This window comes from Lissotriton vulgaris, chromosome 3_1, assembly GCF_964263255.1.
Source record: "Lissotriton vulgaris chromosome 3_1, aLisVul1.2, whole genome shotgun sequence".
Taxonomy (NCBI): Eukaryota; Metazoa; Chordata; class Amphibia; order Caudata; family Salamandridae; genus Lissotriton; species Lissotriton vulgaris.
In genome coordinates, this window is record NC_141689.1 from 882607918 (window position 1) to 882635880 (window position 27963).

At 41.1% G+C, this 27963-nt stretch overlaps 1 protein-coding gene across 1 annotated transcript in view; it reads right to left on the reverse strand.

The window, feature by feature from the left end:
* The window catches only part of SLC1A1 (solute carrier family 1 member 1), a 400763-nt gene that overhangs the window by 214322 nt on the left and 158478 nt on the right, over positions 1 to 27963 (reverse strand). Inside the window, exon 2 of the mRNA XM_086961206.1 lies at positions 8003 to 8143. Coding sequence (XP_086817332.1) covers positions 8003 to 8143 — 141 coding nt within the window. The remainder of the gene's footprint in view (positions 1 to 8002; positions 8144 to 27963) is intronic.

A 27963-nucleotide genomic window follows, 5' to 3' on the forward strand; every position in this document is an offset into this window, starting at 1 on the left:
TCGGAAACCATTACAGCACAGAAGGGCCCTCCTTGAGACAGATGAAAAGCAAGCCTTAACTTTCAATAATAAATGTCCCCTTGGAGCGACGTGAGTGAGTAAGATTCTGTAAACCCTGCATTCTTGCTGTTTGTTAAGAAAGTGCCCTCTGCTTACCCGTACACTCTCTCCAGGCGCCCTCAATGATGCATTGAAAGTGCTCATGGCTCACCACTAACTATGGTGTGCACTTGCTGCTCTGCACTCGTTAGTCCAAGTCAGTTTTTGTTGGTTGGTGCCTTAAATGTTTTTTTGGGTGGCTTACAAACGTTGAAAGCTTATTTCTATGCCTTTAGGCTAAGTTTATCCAAACAACGATGATTGAATGCACACCATTCTAATTTCTTTATTTTATGTTGCTTGAAACTAATTTTACTCTTGCATGCAGCCTGGGCTTGCGTGCTCTATCCCTGTAACACACATGTATTATTTCAACAAAACTGGAATGTTTGTATAGTGTAATTATAAATCGTTTGCACCCAGGAAAGTTTAAGCAGAATAAACAACATGATGTTGCATGTAAAGTGATTTGGTAACATCACTTCCACAAATGGTAATTCACGTTTTGAGCTATGGTCTAACAGACTTTCATTGCAGATCATCATTGCCTGTATAAAAATGCGTTTTCATCAACACATGATCAGTCCAAAAATAGAACATCCAAGTTGAAAAAAATATTATGTTGTATAACAAAAACTTTGGAAATTGTAGCTATTAGAAAGTTGTTGGAAGGGTGGGCCATAGGATTTGATGGGGCTAGCATTTTTGAATACACAGGTTCTTGTATGTGTGGTTAATTTGTAGGTGTAGGTCACAGAGGGGTAGGATGTAGTGATTTATGGGACTTGTATTTTTCTTGAGAGCACGTGGACCTGAATGGGCAGGAAGAAGCATTTGGTTAATCAGCAGTGTATTAGTACGGTGTGGTCATGCTGAGTGAGCTACAAAGGGGAGGATCACATGATAGATGCAAATTGAGCACTTTCACGCAGATGTGGAAAGCGGTTGGAGTTAACGCACTATAAAATGGAGAATGCAGGTACACAAGTAAGCTCAGGTAATTTTGGTTGTGGCTATGTCTTTTATTACTATAGAGTCCGTTTTTAATAAGTTGATTGTGAACACAATGGATGTGATCGCACTGCCCAAGTACTCAGTCAGGGTGCATGCGAACATGGATGTAGAAGATAGAAGGAGAGCACTCTTTGGGAGAGTGTCTAAATATGTTTTTACGGGTACATTTTGGATGAGTACAAGCACGTTCTTGAGAGGGACAATGAAAGGGTGTCTTGGACAGCGCAGCTGTGCATTGATGAGACAGGCCAAGAATGATACAGCCTTGTCACCCCTCAACTATACATATTTAATTATTATATATTTATTAAAGTAGTGGTGTACTCTTTGCTTGCTCTTCCCCAGTATCTTCCTCCCATTTACACCTTATCCCTTCCCTTCTCTCCATTCTTCATCCACTTTCTGCCCTACATACACGTTTCCTCTTGATCGCCACCTCCCCTCATTAACAAAGTCCCTGCTGTCTGCTCTTCTTCCCTTTTCCCTCTTTCCTTTTTTCATTCTCATCATGTTCCACCCCAGTCTTGCACCCCCTATCTCTGCTTTCCTCACTTCTCTTGACATTCATTGTTTTCCGTCTCTATCTTTGCCTTCAGACCTCTCCTCCTTCCTCATTCTCCCTTTTATGTTTTTCCTTCTTGCTCATTACTTTATATCCACTCCAGCAATCTGTGTTTGTTCTCAGGGTCCAGAATTTAAATCTTGGTGCAGCAACTTAGTCTTTCATATAACTGAGGTTGATAAAATGTGTGCCAGTGAGCTGGATAACAACATTTTAAATTCAGTGTTAAGGACCCTTTTGGTGAATATGTGCTTTACAAACATACACGGTATGTTAAGGACACAAATGTATTTTAATCTTTTGTTTTTCAATTTCTATGCAATATTACACTGTCATTATCCTCTCTCCTTGTACCTTTCATATTCCTATTCATTTCCCTGACCTCCTTTCTTTCCTTCGTCTCATCTTTTTCTTTTCCCTTTTTCTTCCTCATCACCTCCAGCCATGCCTCCTATACCCTCTTGCTCTTGCTTCCTTACACCCTCATTCCAATCTTGCTTCCTTACACCCTCATTCATTCCCCATACTTCCTTCCTGGGTGCATTTAATCCTCCTTCCTCCATTCTTTCCTTACTCTTTTTCCTGCTCCTTCCATCACCTCTTCTTTAATTTCTTCCTTTCTCAAACATTCCTTATGCTTATCTTGCTCCTTTCCTTTCTTCTTTCTTTTCATCCATCACACATAATTCACTTCCTTTCTTCCTCTATTCCTTCCCTTCATTTCCTCCTTTCACATTCTTTTCTTATTCCCTCTTTCTTTCATCCAATGCTCATATATATCATCACTCCAGTACTCCACTTCCTGCCTGCATTTGTTACTGCCTTCTTTAATGTATTCCTTCTGGCACCGTTCCTTTCTTTTAAACAGCACAGTAGAAGCACATTCTCTTTAATTTGCAAAGGTACCTCTAAGTCCTGTTCCTGAAGCTGCATTTTGAGATTAACACACATTTTCCAATTGTAGTTCACTTTTAAGTTGTTGCCATGGACTTCCCAGATATTACATTATGTTAAGTTATATTTGAGTTGTAGAAAAACGAATCACCTAAGAGGGTATCCAGGCACTTGGGCAGGTGTGAGGTCCCTGAGGCACTTATGTGAAGAGCCAGGTCTTCAGCTTCTTGCAGATCTCAAGATGTGAGGAGGGGGCTATGGGGTGTTGAGGCTCGTGGTTGTGGGTGGAACCGATAAAGGAAGTGGGTGCAGCCTCTGGCAGAAGCCTCTGGCGGAAGTGGGTGGAGTCGGTAATGTGGGCGTGGCCTCCTAAAAAATATTTGAGTCCCTGCACTTAAAATTTAAAAATGAATCACTGGTGATGTGTTCTGCTACTGAAATAAAGCACGTCCCTGCTAAAATTAAATACAGCTGCCTACAACAAATCCTTCCCATCTTCAATTTGACATTCATTTAGTACACTTAGCAGTGGCTGTCATGTGTGACACTTTAACCAAAGTTTGTTTTTTCAGCCACCAGCCCTTCCATACTGGAATTTATAAGCTCTTGGGCAATTTTTAAAGTAGAACTAAAACAAACCGAGTACAAAGTACTATTGTCTGAAATGCATTACCTGGCTGAATGTGGCCCACATGACTTCAAAGGCTCGAGTTAGCCAGGGCAGCAACACTCTTATTTGTCACAGTGACATAACACTGTTGCACAAGAAACCAACGTCGTAGATTAAACTTTTCACAGTACTGCTGAGAAATCATTGCATAAGTACCAGTTCAAAGCATCCTCACATGCAGCACCCCTGGCTGTTACACTTCTGGTAAAAAGACAGCTCTGCCACTTCATCCCATCTATTATTTGAAGATCTGCTATTTCAACACTTACCCTACATAATCCTAATAAAACACCCTAATCCCAAACTGCATAACCTCTATTATTATTACACTGGAAAACCTAAAATATCTCTGTTGGGACTGAAAAATCTAATCTGCATTGTAATAGACAAGTATCCCGGCCCTGAGTGCTCATCTGTACTGTTGTCTGGATCGCTAATGCTGATTTTTTGTCATAGGTGAACATGGGTCATGCGTGTGCATCATGACATAGGACTGTCTCATGGATTGTGCACTTGCTGGACCGGGAGGGGCACCTACACTACTGCCCTCATAGTGGTGGAAGGCTACAGTCATCAACAGGAGTTAGGCAGCACACGCCCTGTGGTGGCAGCATACTATATAGTGATCAGAATTAGTGAACAGGACCTTTTATCCCGTGTCCCCTTTTTAAAAGTTCCGCTGCTGTGTGCTAAACTCATCCCTGGCCTTCATCAGGTAGATGTGGAAGGACAAGCATGATGGGAATATGTGCTGAGTGCATGTGAGCTCGCAAGAAATACACTACTTAAGGGGTGAAGTGTGGTAGAGTGTGCTCATTGTACATATATTGTTGCTGGCAGTGTGTGTTTTTTAAAAATAACACACTCTGGTACAATACAGAAAGGCTGCAGTACTGATCAGTGTGTGCAGACTGAATGTGTTTGCTGCATGTAGTTATGATTGTGGTGACATAAGACATGAGGACAGTAAGTGTGATGGGGATGTACACTGAGTTCAAGTGGCCTGCACTTGTACATTACATGGAGGACCTTGGGTTCCATTTTAGGAAGCCCAGGTCTGCTCGCTGGAAAACCTGAGGAGTAAAAGAATCCCCCAGACAGATTTGTGCATTGCTGCATATGTGTAAGCTGGGAGGGACATGCACTGGAGGATGGAAGAGCCAGTCTCTCTATGTGCATTTCAAAGAGCTCTTTGATTCAATGATAGATCACAAGAAAGGGGCCTAGACACATCTCATGATGAGAGAGATTGGACAAATAAGAGATTCATAATGAGCAGGGCGCCGAGCCCAGGATAAATCCTTTGATGCACATATCACTATAGGTGACATCCAGGTGTAAACTCTGATCACTCCCATGAGTCTTCTTGTGGGTTAATCCGCTTTGGACTCCTGCCTGCTGTGCTAGATATCCTTCAGGAGGAAGAAGAAAGGGGAAAGATGTCCATTTTAAAGAAGCAGAACGCCAACATAAAACTTCAAAGACTCAGACACTAAATTACATTTTGCATTTGGAAAAGAACTATAAGTAGGAGAGTTTGAAACCCCAAAGTTTGGCATCTGTTGAGCAGCGAGACTGGCCGTGTGAAGAGAGGAAGTTGTGCAAGACTTCTGCCTGTAACCCGGACTGGGGCCCAGGAATGCTAGTCTCATGCGGCGTGAAGGGGCATCCTCAAACGAAACCCAGGCAACCTGCTCTAGAGCTGGAGCACCAGTGCCTGCCTGCTCGCCAAGACCAGTGTGCCATGTGAGGAAGAGGAGAGCGTTGGAAGGAGCAATGTCCATGGAGGAGTCCTATCATTAAGACTCCCTGTGGGAGGTGTGAAGAATCTGTTCTTGCACCGATCGGGCCTTAACGAATGTGCTGGATTGATTCGGTAACCCCTGTTGCCAGAAGGGTGAACCTTGGACTGAGCCGCAGAGCGAGGATTGTGTGGAAGGCACAAGGCCTGCACGACTTTATGGTGGGTGACCCCGAGTGCCAGAGAGGCCACCATTAACATCAATGTCAGGTCAGCATGACTGGACTTGTGAGTTGTGAGTGACATGGCGGCAATCTCGTATGCCAGGAGGGGCCGCCTGAGATTCCGAGGACAAGAGTTCAGGCTGTTGTCTGGGACCGAGAAACTGCTGCTGTGACTAAAGTGGGTCCGGTCCACACTCTGCAAACTGCACCGAAGGAAGTTGGAGCAGGGAGATCAACCTCCCCCCTGCACGAAGGGAAGTGCGACTTATCGTGCTATCACCCCAGTTGGAACAACCAAGAGCACTAGAACCAGCCAGTAGCGTGTCTTGGAGAAGAAAGCCTGCAACTTCCAAGGTGTTGACACTTGTGACCATGCGCAGCCAGTCTTTGCTGATCTGGAGCAGGACTTCGCTGTGCTACTGAGGTGTTCCATACTGCCGGAATGGGTTAGCCATGAACTGCCCATTTAGCGCTCTGGTGGACATACTGAAATTGGTACTGTGACCTCATAGACTCCTGTGACTGAACTTCTGAAAGAAGTAAGAGGGGAGAACTCAGGAGTACGGCCTAAAAGTCTAGATTACCTGGATGTGGTCAGCAGTGAATGGGGAATAACCTTGTACCCGTTGCACTAAAGTTAGTGATACCGTGAGTGGCCTGGAAACTACTAGAGCCTCGACTTTGAGGGTATTGTGTAATTGCTTTTGAATGTCGTTTAGCTTTGCATGTGTAGAATTGGATTTGAAATACTTTTTTTATATAAAACAAGTATTTGACTGGACATTGATGTATTGTTTGCACTTTACATGCTTAGTTATGAGTGGTGTTCGCAGATCTGTATCTGTGCTTCCCCCCGAAGAAGCCCTGCCTGCTCGTCCGACGCTATCTAACTGAGAGTCAAGTGCAAAAGGGGTGCTTGGCCCAGTTGAGCAGGATCCATAGTAGGCCCAATAACTCCTGCTTCCACACGGGCCACTGAAAGGGGTTCTGACAATCTCTATAAATGAGCCTCAATACCAAACTGTACCATCCCAACTAATGTAGTGCATCACAATCTTGACCTTATGAAACTTTCTTTCTTACAGCCCTGGAACCCCACATTCCACCAATGCACCTAGCTCAGTCTTTTAGATATCATAAGGGACTTCCATTTGGTTCTACATCAATGTGCTAATGTGCTGGCTGCTGTTGCAAAACGGACTCATTTCCAAAGAGTGGATTCTCATTCTGATCTGGAGCGCCGTCTAAAGACCACGTCCTGTCATGTCTCTCTGAATACCATTACAGAATACCATTAGGTGATTTACACAAGAGAGCTCTTTCTTAGATGTTGCATTGATTTGGGTAGTAACCTTGGCATCCATTTGCAAACCAGTACCTAATTTTATCCACAAACATCCTTCAAATGTATAGCCTGCTGGCCAAATTCTTTGAAAATGTTGCTTTTACACCCACTATTTGGTCCTACTTTGAAACAATGTTCTTGGATAGAGAACCTTTGAATCCTCCTAGGTAACATGGGCTTGCCTTCTCACTCGCTTTCTAAAAGCCATTCCATATGTGATTCAAGTGGGGGTGGGGGTATTTTTTCGAAGTAACTCCCCAGGATTCTAGCATGTACAAGAACTTGTTTTTCTAACATGATCCACCCAGGACATAACAATACTTAAAGACAAGGAAATCTGTCTGCCCGATTTTAGCCTCTGTCAAAAATAGACTGCCTGCGTTTTTTTTGTTTGACTTCAGAATACTAGCCTTATCTCTGTTCTCTCTATCACCTTTATGAATTTATGTAGTGTCTACCGGATAACAACAAATGGAAAAGGTCTGAACCCTGGTCCTTGAAATAAATGGTCAGTCACAAATGTATAATCTTTTTGCATTTCTAGCAACATGCACGAGGGTTTCTACAACTCATTTGCAACTAGAATATAACGAGAAATGAAAGATGGCAATTCCCTTATTGTGAATATATTATCCTGTTTAGTCTACCATTTTTACATCTGAAGTCTGTGAACAGAAACAACTTGAATCAATTCTGAGGACTTTTGAGTTCCTATCCAGGTGTTAGCCAACCTGCCAATGATTGTTGTTCATCACTGAACGACCCCTCTGTAGAGCCATTGCCCTGTCCTCAACATTTCAAGGGGTTTGTCAGGTTATTCTATCCCTTACCCCTTCTCTCCAGTTTACGCCCGGTGCCTGCCGACCAACTGTAGCCAACCTCGCTGTTAGCCTAGTTCACCTGGTATCTTCTAATGAGTCATTTCACTTTCTTTTTCCACAATCTACCTAAATTTCTACTAGCCAGTTACATGTATTTCCCTTTAATTTATCTTAACCATTTGTCTGTGAACCATATTTACCTGTCGACTGTGTGCATTTTCATTTGTTTGTGGTAGCTCATGTGTTGTACTTAGTGGCGTACAACACATGAGATAATTCTAGGGGGGCGAAATTTTTTAAAAGGAAAATAAAATCGTACAACAAATTTCTTTTCTTTAAAAAGTTTGCACCAGGACGTGCTAGCGGTCCACGAATTGGGGGCAAAATACTTGCCTCGCCCCGGGTGCTGGCGCTGCTGATTGTACACTCAAATGCGCATAGTGCGTTCAATAAATAAACGTGAGCGATTCGCTGCCAAAAAGGGACAATGAGGTTGTTTAAATTCTGGGCCTTATCCAGGCATTCATAAAGAGGGCTCAATGAGGCACCGCGATGTGATTGGACACAGCTCACCTGACCCTCATAACTACCAAACCAGTGCTAAATGGGTTCAGACTCCAGTGGTACAGTACCTGCGATCATGCTGGACACTATCAGCGGCAAGATGATGAGCTTCAACATCCTCATCAGAAGCTCCCCAGGAAAAGCGAAGTAGAACTTGTCCAGATTCGACAGCTTAGCATATTCCCGCACCAGGACTCCAAGCCCAATACCTGCAGAGAGAAAAGAGCACACTTTTTACTCCTCACAGGCAAAACTGGAGAACAACGGCCTCAGAAAATGTACTTGTCAACACGCCCAGCTGAACTAAAACATGCTGATCTTTAGAAACTTGAGAAAATACAAACACAGCCGAAAAAGACAAATCTAGGTTTTGCATTCGAAGTCATATCTACAAAGATTTGGGGTCGCTGTATATAAAGGAAGGACCTAGTACAGTCATCCCAGGCAACACATCTGTGTGTGATCTAATAGGCTATAATGTTGTTCTATAGTACTCTGAACAACTACATGGTTTACATGACAATCGTCTTGCCTCTTAGTTCATTAACTGTTCATGTTTAGAAACGATCACTGTCAATAATTACTTCTCAGTACAGTGATATTGTGTGACGTATTATTGTCAAAGCTTCTACATGGTATTGACATTTGAAGAGACTTTCCCATATTTTACATGTTTGTTGTATGATTTACAAAACAAACGTTTGCGAGCTCGGTTTGTGCACAGGTTCTAAGATCCGAGCCAGACCCCTGGCTCGGCGTCGGCTCTCCCTGTTGATTTTTGTCCTACCCACCTCTAGCTCATCTTTCTACTGATAAAATGGAAACACCAGGTATAGTTTTTCTTTAGAGATGCTCCCATTTACAGTGTAGACTAGACTGGAGGGACACAATGTTACAAAGCTCAGCAATGGGAGATTTTTCCCACCATCTTTCTGAGGAGAAAGCCTCCAGTTTGTATGGTCAGAGCAGGGCCAGAGAAGAGGGCCAGTCCCTTCCCCAGGAGCTTTCCTCCTTTATTGGACTCATGTCATGGAGGAGGACTTTAGCACAACCTCTCTGCTCTGTCCGATACCTGAGCCACGAACTCCGCCTTCATTAAGACTATGCCTAAGGCAGAGCTTTTTTTAAATGCAATTGTCTGGCCTAGCTCCTGTTTAGCCTTCCACAAAATATTTAAACAATCATTTGCAATGCAATAGGTCTCGCATTATTAAAGTTTGAGCTATTGGTGTTGCATTATTTAGAGCTCAAACTTTAATAATGCGAGACCTATTGCATTGCATATGCTTTTTAATAATTCTTTCTATTCTAGTTACCCCTGAGGAAGGGCAACCTGAAATGCATTGGGTTCATTTTATCTATGTTGAGTCATGACAAATGGAGCATCTCCAAGTGTTTTTGAGAAAAGCCTGGATAGGAATCCCTGTGAATTTTGCTTGTTGAAACGCGGAAGAAAGAAATTTTGTGGATTACACGTGATTACTTATGGAGTAAAATGGATTAAAGCAGATGAAATTATTGGAACTGGATGATTGCATCTGTTAATTTCTGCTGGCTGTGCATCCTGATGCTTGGGGACCTGACGAGGCTCCACTTTTCTACAAACATTCATGCGCACGGATGGAGCACATTCACTAAAGGACTGAATAGTTATGGCACGTCTGTTTTGGCGAGAGGACTGAAGAAGGACGGCCCTGTTTATCCCTGGAACCAACAAAGAGAGGTTGCATCAAAGTCTGGACTACACCTGCTGCATTTTGGGCTAGCAAAGAAAGGACTGTGCCTGTGGCGTCCCACTCAAGGAAAGGTCCCAGATAGAGATGGTGACACGAGGAGTCAGTTGGCTGACTTCCTGTTACAGCCAAAAAGCCCTAAAAGCTAAAGAAACCTGGCTTGGCAAGTTGATAGCCAAAAACGCTTGATTGCCGCTAACTACCCGTCTCTCTAAAGTTGCACCCGGGTCTGCTGGACCTGGGATAGTCATCAGAGTACGGTTCAATGGCCCAGCAATTAAGTTATTGCCAGTAAAAGGCGACTGCTAATTTCAGTGTAACCAGAGACGAGAAGACTAGTGGCAACTAGTTTTTGGCTGGAGTTCACCTAAACTTCGAGAAACATTGAAGCCTGAGGCCAAAGTTGCCCTACTATGTTCATGGGGACAGGAAGACCTGTGACCCCACTTCAGCATCCACAGCATCCTTGGGCCTCTTCAGTTTCCTGCATCCCTTGCATCAGGACCACTCCATTGATTCCTATGGCGTTTCGCCCATAGAACCTGGTGTTAGACTGGAGACTATCAATCAATCAATCAATTTTCTTTATTCGATTTTACAAATAAAACCATAAAACACATAATATATCATTGAAATGAACATACAGTTATCAAGATCCAACTCTTTCATGTTTTAAAACCCTCATCAGAAAACGTACAAGGTAAAAACAAACAGAAGGAGAGTTTAAGAGCTGTAAAAAGAACAGAGAAGGCCTGACTTGAAGGCCTGATGGTTAAAATTCATTGACTTTAAAATTGGAAACAGAAACTTATGCCGCAGATTATTATATTTTAGGCAAAGCATAGGGACATGTAAAGTGTCATCAGTCGTTATATTATCACATTGGCAAAAGGGTAGATCCGAATTTGAGACTGAAGACTACTTTAACTGCGTGGGAATTGTTCAACTGGAACTTATTGGTTCCTGTGACTGGCTCTCTGGTGGAGTTGGTCGCCACCAGACTGCCTTTATAGGCTTTTTCAAGTTATTTGTTGTGGCTAACCACAAACCACGAGTCACAGATGATTATATGATTTATTGCGCTAAGTGAGAATCTGTGATTTATTGTTTCTTTAAAAATCTATATCTCTTGAACCCTCTGGTGGATTTTTGTCATTGAGGTGTCTATTTAAAGATAAAAATACAACTTATGTATTATAAATTGGTGTCAGATTTGCATTGCATTGCTTTTTCTGCTTATTCAACTGTTTTTAGGCTTCTTAATGCTTTACACTTGTTCATTTGATAAAGTCAGATTGCTTTTAGCCACAGCTACCCAGGACTGAGCTAAGGTTTTACAAACAAATCTGACTGTACCTGATACGGAATTGTGACTTTAGTACATGGTAGAGTTGCACAACCACACCATATAATGAAACCATTTTCCTTACACGTTGCAAATAGCTTAGTTGTCTTTCACAGACAGCATTGTAATCCATACCTACTTTTAAAAGTAGGCTTCATTTTTGGTCATGATTGGATAGCCTTTTTCGTCAATTTAAACTTGTAGTTACTGGTGTGCTGGCATTGCATGCTATTCTTGTGGTTGTCCCACAAGAATAGCATTCAGGTGTGACGCTCATTTTTTATTGGTCTAGCGCCTTTCCTCTCCTGACATCGGGTAACTAGTTTTCCTTTTATTTAGGCCATCACCTGGATAAGGGAACAAGGGTTCCACTTCCTTGTAACCAACAAGTCTGCCCTTCAGCAGTTGGAAGGCTTAGGCAGTGTCCTAGCCCTACCAGCTCTAGAGTAATGCAGTCACTGCCTGTTGTCTTGTGTAAAGTCTAATCTGAACATCTGAGCACTGCAGCTTTATTGTCTAACTTCCCTACCGCATTCCTTGTCTGTCAAAGGAAGAGCCCTCTGCATATACCCAGCCAATGGAAATACTTGACACCTTCTATCAGTGCAACAGTCATGTTAAGCTGTAGTCCTGGAGTGGCATTGGCCATGGTGATAACTTTAGTCAGAGGAAAGCAGGGGAGACTCCCTTTTGGCTCTAGTCCATCTTAGTAAGTCTCCTGTTGGGCAATACTCCAAAACATTGGATAGGCGTTTTATATAATATTTAATATATTGACTTAAAACATATTTTGCTTTGAGCTCTGAACATTCTTGCACAGTTCTTGACACTTTGAAATGTTGGTATGTGGCCATCACTATCACATCTGCTGCAGGCATACATTTGAATGCAATTGTATCAGATCCAAATACCACCCTGGAAACCCACCTGGGTATTAAGCTGCTCTTTATAAATACAGATTGATTGATCGACTGAACTACTATGCAGCACTCTGGAACCTCAACAGGCCTTGTTTTACTTTTAATAAAAACATTATGTGCCTTACACCTGGTTAATTTTAGAAGGATATACACATTTTAGCATTTGGATCTAACTTGTATTGTTGAGTGGTTCATTCAAGATTGTACAGTCTTTGCTGCTGTACAATAGTTCACAAAAGAAGTATTGTTTCCTCATCTTATTTTAATGTCTTTGTCACGATCTTTGAAAGTAAATATTTAATAGTTACCCTTTGTCTTTATTGTCTCTATTCTTTTCATTATACATTTTGTGATGTTTCTATCAGAGACATTTTTCTATTTTGAAAAGAACATTTTCCTTTTATTTTATGGAAACCTCTATGCTTTGAGAATGTAAATTTCTTACCAAAAGGAAGAGTACTAACAGGTATTTACATCAAGATTATTTTAGCGGCAGGCGGGCCACCAGGACTGACATCACGAATGTTAAAATTTGAATTTTTTATGTTTTCTCTTCTCTCTGGCTTCTTGAGGTCTTGGCTTTAACTTTTGTCACCAATTTTCCATTGTTATGCTAGTGCGGATAAGGCCGTGAGCACTCGTGTTTGTTTCAATATAATGTATTAAAATGGTAAATAAAGTTTAAAATAAAAAAAGATTATTTTAGTGTAGTGAGAGGAAATACTGCTGTCTTGCAGATGGTCACTTCACTAGCTACTGGAGCAAATGGTATAGAGATGTGAGATCTAGATACTGCCAAGTTCAAGGTAGGTCACTTGAGTGTTGGTAAAGAATTAGCGGTGTGTTGGTGAAGTAGAGTTAAAGCTAGATTGTGAAAAATGCTTAGATGGTAATGGTTAGTGTCAAAAAGTGAGCTCTTAACCCACTTATCAAAAAGAACTCAAACACTGCAGAGTGAACAATTCATGGTAAAGTCAATAGGTCTGGCTTTGGTTACCAGTCTTTTGTCTTTGCCAGTCCTGTTTTGTTTACAAATAATTTTTTTACAGGTTACCATCTTTGAATGGTGTTTATTAAAGTAAAACAAAAATCATCAAATATTTTCTTCCATGCATGTGGATCTTCGCACTCGTACAGGCAACAATCACTTAATGTTTTTCCTGAAAGATAAAAAGGTCAAAGATAACTGTCCGTGTGGATGGCCAGCTGTTTTGGATTGTGTATAAAGACATGCAAGAGGCCTGAAAGCAGTGTTGGAGTAGGGGAGCTGCCAGGCACAAAGGAATACAAACACTGGCAAAGTCAAGAGGTTTGAGTTTATTGTTCCAGGACATGCAGTTTTAGCACATTAAAGTGATACACAGAGGCTCACTAGGAGTGGAGAGAAAGAGCTACAGTTGTAAGGTATTCTCTTGTGTGTGTGTATATAACCGTCGTATACTACCACTGGGACTATCCACGTCCTCACAAATATTTCTGAAAATATTTGAAAAATGTATTAATAAATCATTAGTATACATTTTTAGAGATAGGAGAGGGAGAGGAGTTAGCCTCACGGCTAGGGCGGTCGACCTTGAATCTGGGTATGAGTCTCGGCAATGACGCTGAACATCCTGTGATTCTGGGCAAATCATTAACCTCCCCGTGCCTAACAAAAATGAATGTGTCCTCATGTAACGCAACTGGTGCTATGTAAAGCACTCTGATACTAGATTTGGGTCAAGTTTGCGCTATATAAAACTCCGTAAAATTAAAAAATATGCCCGACCTCTATTTATATTTTTTTCAGCAATACCCTTTACAATGGATCGCTGCCAACCTATCAACTGAGGATAGTGTGTGTAGACACTAGTTTATGAGGAAGGCTTTGGGTTTGTAATCAGCTCCTGGTTGAGCTCTAACTAGATCCCTTTCACTTTTCTTGAGGAATCAGCACTGGTGTAGCTTATGCAGACATCTGAGCCTGAAAATGCACTACACAAGTGTTACATAAAGTGTTAGAACTATTAATAATGGAGTCCTAATGACAACTTCGCTTCTTAGTTCTTAGTGGGCATAGAAAGGTTGAGGAATACCTTTGTAAGAGTCATATTTTCTCGGTCCTGGAACATTCAGCGGTTACTGGGAAATATGTTTTGTAGGCACTATTGTTAACTGTGATTTCACTGGCGCTCAAGCACTGGCCAGGTGGTGAATCATACAATACCACCGAAACGCGTCGCTTCTCTTAGAAAAGTACTCTAACAACACTTGTCTTGGATAAAAGCTGTTTGGGTTAAGAAAGTACATCAGTATATTAGGACATCAGTATTAAATCCATTGTACTCAAAGAACCTTTGATATGTAGCAGGTCGCTGTTATTGTTATTTTTTAAAATATGATGAAAACTCTCCCTCTGATTTGTAAATGAAATGTTTTTAATATATATGTATATTGATGAGATATTTGTTTAAAAAATATATTTTTATGATATGTGCTGAATATATTAAAATTTGAATAAATAAAGTATACATGATATTTTTATATTTAGTTTTGGGCTTCTAATTGGTGCTGGTGAGAGGTTTATGAGTGGATGTGAGCAAGAAATTGTTGTATGCTTTATAAAGAGTCCAAATGGATCCTTACGTGTTATAGAAGTGTCTATATTTGGTGTCCTGTCCATTTGGCTGAGTAGGACCCCTCTCTCTTATTTTTGGTACTACATATGTTCAAGCAGACTGAACAACACGTTGTCTCTTGAATATGAGCTGTGGCTGGCATCTGACGTCATCTTTCTGCACTACTACCACATGAGTGTCCACAATAGGGGTGGGTGTTTAAAAGAGCCCTAACTGATAAAATGCATCGACCTAGAGTTTTTCCAACTATCTATGGGCTTTGGTTTACAAAAAGAGCAGGGGCAGATGAGAATACAATGCTCATCTTGTAAACACTAATAATCATCTAACATTCCCTCTAAAGTGCTGTTAATTACTGACAACTTGATGTTCAAAACCCGAACAGGCATTTGCTCACTTTCTATCAATACCTGGCGCTGACAGCTGATTAGGAGGCATCTGGTTTTTGAGATAATGTAATTACCTGCTAACAGAAACTACAATGTCTTCCTGATTAGGCAAGGTGCCTTTTGTTAATTACTTTGGGGAATTATTTATCATCTAAAACCTTATTAGATCACTGTGGGCCCGATGCACTTCGACCATTTGCAAACTAGGATGTGCAGTTTGTATATTGAGTAGTTTCTGAATGGGTGTGCGATTTGGAATGCCAAAAGACCTGACCAGTGAATATTAATTTTGCATGTCACAATTTGTGACCCTTTATGAATGGCTTTGAAAGCAGTGATGTTGGCCTGCGACGGACAGAAGACAAACGTCCTTGCCTTTGCTTTTCCTAAGAGGAAACCGTTTTTTGTAAAGGCAGATCATGTCTATTAAAGGGACAGGCGCTCCTTTAAAAAAAGGAAATTCCTGTTAAGGAGCACTTCCAGGGAAGCATGCAGTTGTCCATTAGGTTACTCCCTGCTCGCGCAATGGCTCCCTATATGATTCCCAAAAGGCAGCTTTAGTTACCACCTCTTTGAGGTATTGTTAACTTTTCAATGGGTTGCGACCACAACTTAGGTTGCAAACCATTGATAGTATCATTGCAAATGGCAGTTAGGAAAGGGCACTCCTTTTACACACTCTTCTAATTGTCATTCGCAATGATTCCCCAAACCCTTTTTGTAAGTCCAAAACGCTTCATCAACATGCAGAAGGGGTTTAGTCCATGCCTAGCACCATTTTGCTGCTACAAACCCAGTTATTTTGTAGACCTCAAGGGTTATGACTATAAAATTAACTATGGTGCATTACGAAATATTGGCAACAGCTGTAATTAGATAACTGGTCGGCTGGGCCAGACTGGGAACACAAAGCAGCCTTGGCAATTTATTAAGACCAGGCCCTGGAGAAGCACTGCCTAGCCCCTGGAGGCTGGCATCGCTTGCTTGCTGCTTTTGTTTCTGGCGGCCGACATTGTAGCACAGCTGCAAAACCTGCCCCCAGTAACTAAACCGGCCCCGCCATTCCAGCTTCCTGGAAAACTCTTGATGCCTGGTACAGCCAGTCCGGTAAGGTTAAATCAGGCAACTTTTAACGATCTCTGCATCAGTAACTGTGATCCCACTTGCACGGTGTATGCTCTGAGCTGCCTCAGCCACCTTGTATACTTGGGGAGTGCAAATAGATAAATGGATAAATTAATGTCTGGGTGTCAAAACTGGTAAGAAATATATGAAAACATGATCTCAAATACCTGGTAGCAACATACCTTCGAGAGATTCATGGCTGCAAAGAAAGCTTTATAAATGAGTAAAATGAAATCATGCAAATAGATATCCATGCCAGGGAGTTACAATTAAAAGAAGCGAAAAACATGTAGCAACCTTGCTACTAGTAGACGTTATATATTAAAGATGTTGAATCATGCACAGTCAGAGGGATTACATATTGGAAAGGCCTTACTGAGGGCCCAATTCACAAAGGGACTTATGACTCGTAAAGTTACGGATGTGGAGTGTCCTATGCGCATGGGGAGTTCTTAAAGGTTCTTTTAAAGAGCAATGGGTTCCCAACCCTTATTTATGTCTCCAATTTGAACACTAGGCAAGGTCTTAAAAAAGCTTGATTTATATGCTGAGTGTGTAAAACAAACATTAAAGTCAGGTAAGTCCAACTGAAATGCACCCTGATGAATTTCATACCTAATGTAATCTCTACTTGGAAATATCTAGTGACAAGTCTAACCAAAAATACAGAAGAACTATATGGACGTTTTTTTTATACCAACATTAGCTGGGGTTCAGAATCAATTTAAATTCGTATGCATATTTCTCAGAGTTTGAGTGGAAGGCTAAACCTGATTAAAATGGCCCTAATATTTCTTCCTGGTTCGATCACGACCTTGCTCTTTGAATACCAAATGTCTTAAAAATAATGCAGTAATTATTTACGTCACTTGGAGCAGTAAAGTAGATAGAGTGCCTTTAAACATCCTTGAAAGAGTAAAGAAGAGAGATTGGTCATTACCAGACTTTGTGAATTACAGTTTGGAGGCTACCTATTTATCGCCTCAACAGTTGTCAACCCAGAGTGTGATTGCAATTATTTCGGTGGGTCTATGTTGGGACTGATCATCTTTCTAGCTATATGAAAGTGATTGATTTCTTTGTAATCATGAGTGATATATTGTTTAGGGTAATTCAAACAATGTGGCATACCTATAGCATAATTGGATGTTATAAACTGTGTCTCCTTTCGGTAAACGATACCGCTGACACCTCCTCAACTATTTGAAAGAGCTTCGTTTAGTAGGAATTCAGGACAATCACAAAGCTGAGTATAGAATTAATCAAAATCTTAGATTATCAGTTCACAGTAGATTTCTTGGACCTGCAGTAGAACCTCTCGGGTGCTATTAAGGCTTCTTTTTAAGTGCCTCTGTAATTCATATTAGTGTATACCGTATTTTCTGGCGTATAAGACGACTCCCTACTTTTCCTTTTAAAATATAGGGTTTGGGCTATATTCGCTTGCTTATTAAATCACACCAGCGTATAAGACGACCCCCAACTTTTGAAAAGATTTTCAAGAGTTAAAAAGTCGTCTTCTACGCCAGAAAATACGGTACTCCTATGTAACCCATGGATTCTCCATCCAATCAGCAAAAAAACAAAGATAATCAAAGAAGTTTGGAGAACGTGTCTGAACAGCATCAAATAAAAGGGCTGACCAGCAGACCACACAGATATATGCATGCCATTACATTAGCATGAGTAAACAGACTTTAGGCCCAAAGAAGATCCAAGTGTGGCTTAGGGGAGACATTAAATAATGGAATAGGAGATGGTCTCCAGCAACACCTCAGAGTTCACATTAAAAAGGGCAGGCCACATGTCCAATTTTGACTTGTCAATCCCAGGTCTTGACTTGGGCGACTGACAATAGATGATGCAACAGCATAGCAGAGAGAGCACCCCCTTATGTGCAAAAAGCAAGGTTATCATGTATTACACCTATTAGCACCAACCATGTCCCATGTCATGACACGTATGATAGAAACCTAACTCAAACATCTATTATCTTCCAAATTTTTTTTAACTGCCCTAATACTACTTAGGAAAACTCACAGATCAAGTGTCAAAATGGAATGTTTTATTATACTAGCACAACCCCAGTGGTGAGGGAGAAAGTGTGCCAGTTTTGGAGACAAAAGGTATTATGGGCAAAGCAACCCTTTAATTTTCTAATATTGAAAGAACAAAAGTTTCCTTGTGGCGTGCTCAATTAAAATGCAACATATGAAAGTTAATAAATGTGTAAATAGCTAATCCACAAGACATGTTAAAATTCCAAAATACCAATAAATGAAGAACTGTACCACTTATGGACTTTTTATACATATATATTTGCAGTTCAGTATAAGTTGCTCCAGTGATCACATAGTGAGTGAACAACCTAGTGCAGTTCAGCAGAGTGCATAATCCATGAAAACAATGGAATACTATTGCTTTATTGTATGTTTTGGTTTCTAGGATTCCAGGTACCACAACAGTTAAAAACAATCAGTTCCTATTGCTATAGTCATCAACGATGTTTCGACCTGTAGTGCAGCTGCAGCGGGACTCCAAATTGCGTGATTGCTCCTGTCTGAAGATGACCCTAATGGCTATTCTGTAGGTAGTAACGGGGCACCCTCAATGAGAATTCTCCTCATCAGACTCGAGATGATTTTTCCTGCCCTGTTCTTATTTTCTAATTGGTCAACTAGTCAATTTTCCCCAACTTGCTGCTCTTGCTTCTAAGTACTTGTTCAAGTCCTGATGACCCTTCATTCACTACGGGTTGAAATGGCGCACTGAACCTTTTGTTCTTCCTGTAATTATAAGCCACTGGTTCCAGGTGGTTTTAGGGGAGCCCGTTTCTAGAAATGGCTATTTTGGGAGCGTCATGGCCCCTAAGCTCATTCGATTAAGCAATCCAAGTGTACGAACAACCTCTGACTCATCTGTATTTTAAAAATCAAAGCACCCACTGAAATCAAAGCTCCCTTCCAGGCCCCTGCTCTCATCTCTGTCCCCAACATTGAGACTAACCCGATCCTGGTCATATTTCACTTCTATACGACATATGAAATAGCTCACATTTTCCATAGAGGCTAACAGTGTTGAGCAAAGACAAATGGCTCCCAGAAAAATACGAATAGTGTGAAACAGGTCTCAAGACTGATTGCTTGCTTGCTTGCTTGTGGTACATTTTCACATGGAAATATTTTTGGGCATTAGAAATGGTCTCTTTACAGTTACCCACACCTTCTTCAAATTTTTCCTAGTACCAAAATCTTGTGTCATTATTTCTTCTAGGCTCTCGTATTGACATGGACTCTACCCTAGACTTCCACTGTTTATGCTTTGTATCCGCCAAATGTAGCATCAAGGTGTTGAACCATCAACAACAACAAGTAAAACCAGCCAATACAGCAAATACATCTCACTAACTGTTGCTCAGGTTCACTGCCCACAGTGTGCCAGCAAATATAATATATGGAAGTTGCAACAGTGCTTTAGCCTTATCTTGTCTGCTTATGGGTTCAACTGCTATTTCAACTGATATACCTCTAAGTTACAGCCAGTCAACAAAATCCTGATTACATTTACAAGTCAAGAGGATGCAGGGATGTATCTGTACATTTAGGGTTCAGGTGGCCACTCTGTGGATCTCCATACCACTCTCTCTTCACAGGCAGAGGTAATCACTTTGGCTTTAGTAACACATTCAAGACCTGGATATCCGTGTTATAATTGTGACAAGTCATTTTAGTCAGGGGTAGTGACAAGTGCAGCATTCTATTCCTGTTAGAGTATGGTCATTGAGAATGTGTGGGCATTTGTGTACTTTACACGAATAAATAATTCACTGTAGAAAATACTTATATAAATGACAATGGTTTATTCTTGTCATTTAATAGGCAGTCAAGTTAAGAGCTGCTCAATACAGATAAAACATTGAAACAATAATGAGGGTGTTCTTGAAACATAATACTATTCAAGGTAAATCTCAGATCCATCAAGACACGTTCTTTGGGTGGTAGATTCAACATATCAATATAGAGCAACTGGAAATAGATCCCATTCTGTGAAAAGAATCAATAGGATGCCAGAACCATGTAACCATATGTGACAAAAGAATACATTTGGGCATTTAAAACACAGGGCCTGGTTCACAAAGGTAAACTTACACTTTTATATAAATTGACGATTGTTTGCTATCCACAAAGGTAATTTACTAGCAGTACATCACATGCTATATAGTGGTGTTTATATTTTTGCACCTAATATGCACTTATGAGTGAGTCATTTTTTTCAAAATAACCCCACCTACACAATTGTGTGGAAAAACATTGAGGAATATTGTAAATAGCTACAGATTGTGTATGTGTGGTTATTTGGAAACAAATGACTAAGAGTGCATATTAGGTGCAAGAACATTAACACCACTATATATCATGATGACGTACATGGAGCGCAAAGGGAAGGATTCATACTGGCAGGTGTACTGTTGTTGTAAGTTCTATCTGTGGACATGCCTGCAGATAGCAATTGTTCCCCGCTTACAATAAATACATTTTTTTAATAGGCCCAGAAGTTTTTGCATCTTAAATTCCCTTCCTTTAAAGCACCATTTAGACCAGGGCTGTCCAGCATAGATCCTTGTGTGATGTTATAGATAACCAAAAGAGATATGATTACAAAGAATGAATCCGTGACTGCCGGGAGGGGAGAAGCACCAGAGTCAGTGGCAGGACAGGTGAGTTTAAAAAAATGACTATTCCCCTAATCCCCTGCCCCCCACCCCCACTATAGTTTTGCGGCGGCCACCACTGGCTAAATGTTCAGAAAAGATGCTGCTCCGCCTGCACCCTTCATTGCCTGATAGAGCAAGTGTGTGACTCGCTGATGCTCTGAACACAGATGTGGCAATTTGTGCTATTTGTAACCCTCTATAAGACAAAATGAGGACAAGGTATCTTGAAAGACTGAGGTTCAACAGTTGCTCTTAAGGTCACAACTGAGAAAAGATATGGGGATCGGTCGCCCGTATGCTGTGGATTCTGGGCAATTACCACCCCTTCCAACTAATTAGGCTTGATTTAAAAATTATTTGGGCACCTCTAGTTAATATCAGGGATAGATTTCACAAGAAAAAGATGAGGCAACATAATGGACACAAAATGGAGAAGTGAGGTTTTGAGGTCTGCTCGTTTAATAGATAAGCTCTGGCTAAGTAGGACTTGTATCCTGACAACTTGCCATGTAAGCTTCCATTACAGGGAATACGTCTTCATACTTATACTCTATGTTAGAGAAATTATTTGAGAAAGATAGATCCACGTTACAGCAGAGAGGACACATTTGAGAACCAGTGTAGGTCAAAGGGGAGCCAAGAGCAGCTGGGCCCATGCCCAATGGTTAAGCGATATCAGATCCTTAGCAAGAGGAGGAGTGTTGCATTGTGGAATAAATCTGGATCCCACACCCTGCCCAATTTGTTACCTTTGAAGGAGACCTGTCGAAGTCCAGATGGACTCCTCCTTATCTGAAACCTTTGCATTAAACTGTGGAGTACCCCAGTGATCCTTGTTGAGTCCCACCCTTTTTAATCTTTATGTATGCAATCTAGCAGAAATTGTGCAAACACGTGGGTTTGTGCTTGTCTCATACGCAGATGACACTCAGATTGTCGTTCCGCTCTCTACAGACATTAAAACCACCTTGCAGAAGCTAAATGCTTGTCCCAAGCATGTTACAACCTGGATGTTGGGCAGTCATCTAAAACTGAATGGAGAAAAAACAGACGTGTTGGTGGTAGGAAATGACCCCTCCCTTTGGAGTGAACTTAGCTGGCTGAATGACCTAGAGTTGCTCCTAGCACCTGTTCCATCAGTGAAGAGTTTAGGTTTCTGGATCGATGAAAGGATCTCTAAGAAAATCCAGCGTAAAAAGTTGGCAGCATGCTGCTTTGGACTTCTACGCGCCTTAAGAAAGTTCTTGAGCTGGCTTCCTATCAACCTGTGTAGAATAGTAGTTCATGCCCCATCAACTTACGCTTGCACCATGTGAACTCCATTTACTTAGGCATGCCCAAAGATGTTACCAACCGACTGCAGATAATACAGAATGCAGCAACAGGCAGCTCTTCAAAGGCTGCCAGTCCAAAAAGAGAATACAACTTCTATCCCACTGCCTGGTCCATCCAGCTGTGCGGAGAAAATGACCCCTGCCAATCCAAAGTCTAATCTCTCCCTACGTCCTCAAACAAACCCTATGTTCCGAGGGTCTATATTTTCTTCTAGTTCCTAAGATTAAGAAAGTAAGGAGAGGCGGAAGCTCCTTGAAATTTCTAGCACCTAAGCTCTGGAATGAGCTACCTTCCCACATTAGACAGGAGAAATCAGAAATCTCTTTAAGGAAACTATTGAAAACCCATCTATCCTATAGACTCATAGAAATCCTGATCCAGAGCGAAGGCCTCTGCCAGCGCTGGAAGGCCCTTTGGGTAGCCATGCACATATAAATCCTTCAAAATAGAAATAGAACTGTGCTAAATGCGAAGGTCTCCTCTAGACAGACTTTACACTCCATCCCTGCCTTTGACCTTGACTTTCTACTGCCACTGTGAATCTGCTCTCTCCCAGGGACCGGGATCATAACAGCATACAATGGAACATTAGGAAAGGGACTTCAGAGGAATTATTCACAATTGCATCAAGCCAAAAAACGGTCGCAAAGGGACAGATTCTCAGAATCTGCCCCTTTGCGACCGGTATTTTTGCATTTGGGATGCATCATCCCAAATGCAAAAATCGCCAATGGAGAATTCACTAAATTGCGATTGTTTGCATTTAAGGAATCTCAAATTGAGATTCCTTAAATGCAATGCATGAAAGTAGCGAATTCGCAAATAGGGCACGCAAATTACCACGAAGTACAACTTCATGGTAATTTGCAAAAACTTTGAAAAATGCACTATTGTGCATTTTTCAAAGTTTCATGTTGCGCACACACATGCCCTAAGGTAACATATGTGCAAAGATCAAATTCAGGGGTGCAACAGGGTGTACTTTGGACACCCCTGCACAGTGAAATCGCAATCTCAATTTGCGAATCGCAAATTGCGATTCGCAAATTGAGATTGTCTTCCCATTCATTCCTATGGGCCTCTAGGCCCATAGGAATTAATGGGGAGGTATTCATTAATTGCGACTCGCAAGTTGCGAGTTGCAATTAAGGAATTTTAAGGAATCGCTATTTTTGTAGTGATTGCTAGATGAATTCCATTTGCTATTCCTTATTAGCGATTCCTTATTATTCGCTAATAAGGAATCGCAAAATGGATGCTTAATGCATCTGGCCCAATATCTGCTGCCATCTCCTCCTAAAGCCAGAAGCAGTCACTTAGATAGTGCAAGCTTTTTGTTAGGGTTCTCCTGTTGCGATGCAATAGTGCTTGAGAACAAATACAAATCTGAACATTTCTCATCTATACGTCACCACTAATAAAGGAGCTACCTACATGAACACTGGAGTCCAGCATCTTTATACATCTTTACAGTCCGACCCATTCAAATAATGCCATGTACTTTCTATTCCCTCTAGAACCATTAGATTACCCCCACAACATTCCAAACTACACACCCACCTATTTCTAACATAAGAAGCACTGGTAGCAAGCATAGCATCCACCAAGCGCCCTTGAGTTCTGACTGTCCTTGATATGAGGTAAGACCTTTAAAGAGCTGGTGGTGTCGATGTAGGGGTACTTTATGAGTAAATATTTTGCTTACGCTGACAGGGTCATGCTAGTTAGAGAAAAAGGTGACAGGATAATGGAAGACGAGAAAGTGCTAGACGTGTTGGCTTTTATTCTGTCCCTCCAGCTTAATTGTGAACATACGAACTTAAAGTAACATAAACAGATCACATTTATTAAATGGAAAATGCAAAATCCTTAAACCACTCGTGGTGTGTATGCCCTGATATGATTGGCCCAACAAAACGTGAAGGGATGGTGGACGTGTTTTTTCTCACAAGCCGTGCCTGCCAGATTCTCAAACCAATGCCCAGTACTTCCACCCTGCCACAGACCACTGTCACCTTTGATAGCGTGCCATGTTGTTTGAAAAATTGTAGGGGTGCATCATACCCATCAGTAGCCAGCACCCGCATATTTAGAGGACTGTATTAACGTGTGATTTTAGAAATGTAGGACCAATCGAGAGTGTTGCAGTAGATAGAATTATGTTCTTATCATTTGCAGATTAATGTAGTGCTTAGTTGAGAGAATCATGCCTTAAGTAATTTAGAGTTAATTGCTTTGTGTGTGTAAATTGTGCATTAGGATTGAACGTGCCATAATAAAGTTGCATGTGTAGGCTACCTATTAAGAAACATGATGCTTTAACATGAGAATAATGATTGCTAATGTGAAATGTAATGTTAGGATTGATTAATAAAGTGCTTATGTTGTTGTATTAGAAATGCATTTCAAAGAGTAAAGGCCTGAGACATGAAAACGCCAGCAGAGGCCTAACAGTGGTTTTCTTAGCATGAACTAGAAATGTTGAGTTGAGAATGTACATTGGGAAAGAAGCTCCTGTTTGCAGTTGAATTTCGAATTGTAACTTGGAGCGTGCAAAGGATTGTTTCTCATGTATTTCTTTTGCAGGTGCAAGGCCATGTAGCTCGTTAGGTAAAATGAGCCATTGTTTAGAAGTTAGACTGGTAGGAGGAGGAACGAAGGGAGTGTGCTGGTATGCGCGGTTGAAACTTTTGGCGGACAATGTGCCTTCTACCCAAGGACACAGCAAGCATTTCTGGAAGAAGAAGGATCGAAGCTGGAAACGTACGAGGGGCTGCACCTACCAGAAGGAGGTGCGCCATGGGCGTATACATTGTTTTGGGGATTTTGTATTAGGGAAAGTGCCCGAGAGTGGAGAGTCAGTTGCAGATGTAGACAGTCTTAGGGTCAGTTGGATTTAGACTGGGTATGGTCTAAGGCAGTCCAATTGGATGTGCAGTTAGACATGAGTCTCAGTTGGGACTAGGCAGTAGAAACTAAGGACCATTTTTGAACGAGCTCGGTAGTTTAAGCTACTTACCTGGAAAAGTGAATGTGCTTCTTAGGGAGCCTTCACAGCTGACATCTTTTTCTCTTGCCTGGGAGGTATGTTAAGTAGGGATGTCACTCTAGAGTTAGTGTAGGGACAGACTGATCTTTTTCTTTCCCATTGGAGCAGATGCAGTCGAGTTTTCCAGTGGGGACCGTTATCGCATGCCAGATGCTTCTTGAATTAACTTTGATCTTTATCTTGAGTCGTCTGAGACTCCTGTGTAGGATTATGTTTGTATTAGTGCCAGTTTATTTCTTGAACCTCTTGCTGAGGTGCTTGAATGTGCAGTTGTTTTTTGACTTTCAATGATCCTCACTTAAGTATGTCCTCTGTTGCCGCAGCTCCCCCTTATCTCAGAACATCATATACAAATTTACCAGACACTGGAGGAACATTATTCCAGATTTGTTGCTGATTTCCCTCTCTGGATGTTACTGATTTAGATTATTCTTGCCACAGCTGGATTAGCCCTGCCCAAAACTCTAACTTACCAGTCAGGTTCAACAAAACAAAAAAGGCACTAAATCCAGTTTCTGTTTATCTAAAAAGTTACTAGTGTTTAATTATCAAACTAGAAAAGCAGACTGGGTGTAGTGGACTAACTAAACATAACCTCTGCCTAAAGCAGACTGGATGTAGTGGACTAACTAAACATAAGCTCTGCCTAGTTAGTCATAAACCAGAACAATGACAATGCTTCATTTAGAAAGAACTGCAGCAGCAGGTAATACCCAAATGGAATTTTCAGGGTTAATAACAATCTCCCACATATGAGTGCCTATAACCCGTATATCGTCCCTCTCAGGAACTGCTTTTTAATCTATAAAGTTACATTCATTCAAAACAAAATAGCGCTAAACATTTCTTAAATTCTTCCTTATGCTGCCCACTAAATCTTGTTGCTGGTATATCTTCTTGCATAACACATCAAGCACCAGTAGAAGATTTCACACATGCTAAATTTAGACCCCTGTCTCATCTATACTGTCTACCTGTCTACCGCTTTGACTCATTAACACCTCACTTTCTTTAGATATTGTGCCTCCTTCCTTGAAAACAGGGGCGAATGCTTTGCTGTTGAAAAAACACAAAGTTAATTTCTCTGACGAATTGTAATCCCTTTGCTTTACTTCCTGTGGTAGGAAAATTGTAGGACATAATATGGCCAAACAAGTATGTTCCTTTCAGGAGTACAGCTGAACATGATATGACTCTAATGCTAGTGCTAAGAAGAGAGGTGATGTATGCTATAGAACATCTTTGCCTAGCAGCTGACTTCAGCAATCTCTTGTCTTGATTTAATTAGATCTATCTGCAGCAGTTGACACTGTTGATCACTGCTCCTGGTGAAGACTTCTTGAAGAAAGTGGCCTGGGCCGACTAGTGTTGAATAATCCTCCTCTATTTGGTCAAAATCCATATGTAACATTTGGTGGTGATTCAAAATCTTCAGTGTCTTGCTCAAGGATCCGCCCTCTCACCCTACCTCTATCGTGTCTATGTAGAACCTATGGCTTCTGGTATTTTTTCCTTGTGTTCTCTCCCTACTGCACTACGATGCTCCCATGGTCTTTAGTTATACACATATGCAGATGGCACTCATCTCAGCTCATCTTGAGTCTGAATTGCTGGAGGGATAGCAGTGCCACACACTGTGTTGTTGCATGCTGGAGATTAAGGCGTGGATAGAAAGCCAAATGTTGCGACTCTGGTTCTTGGATAAGTATATTAGGCATGTGAGCATATAAAATGATATTAGTAATTGTAATTTGTTGACCTCAGCGGTTAATACTTTAGTTATTACAAATACTGTACAATTTCAGGGGGCCATGACAGGCCAAAATCAGCTGTCTGTCACTAACCCCTTTAGCTTAGTAAAAAACAGTAAGGCAGACTGCTGACCGCTGTCCATTGATACCGCAAAACGTTCTTTATATTATTATTCATGCTCTTCTTGAATTAAATATTTGGTAGCTTGCTTCGACGAGTGCTGGCATTTATTTCACGTTGATTACTTTTTGGGTTATCTTGGAATCAATTATGATGATCAGGCTTAGCGATTTACGTCAGATCTCAGTGATTACAATGCTGGGCAAACTGCAAAGCTGGCATTTCTGTTTTAATTGCACTGCAGGATCCATGATGAATGATACAACTGACCACATAAACAACAAGCATATAAATGATGGTCATTCTTCTCAGATGTGGGGGCTGTGAACAAAGCGCACGGGGATGAAGTGTCCAGTCTCCAGAGCCGCCATTGCGATTGGGTCGTTGGCAAGAGGATGAGTAACCTGGTTTTTTTGCTATATTAAAATTGCAAGCAAGATAAGAAGTCAGATGCTACTGCAAAAAAGCTACTATTCCATAGAGTTGGGAGATTCTTAAAGAATGTGGCATATCTAGAATAAGGCACTCAGGCTTTTTACTACATAAAGGGGTGCCAATGCTATGCATCCTTAATGGTAAAGACATATATAAAATAGTACCTTTCTTTACTGTGTCTGATATAGTAACATTTGACTCAGAGATGAAAATTAGCGCCGCATGTGCAATAGAAAATGTAGACAAAGGGTGCTTATTAAGTAGTTCAAAAAGTGTGATGTGGGAAATGGAAATTGCACAACAGGAAAGAAAAATAATGTCCCTAAACAGTCTGGGATAATACCTACAATCCTGCGTTAATATTCGAGGAAGGAAATCAGTATATAATAGTCAAGGAAGAAAAAGAATACTAGTCAAAATAAAGCATAGCCCCCATCTCCGATTGAGTAGCACATATACACTGAATGTGTAGGTGATAAAATACATTTGGGCAA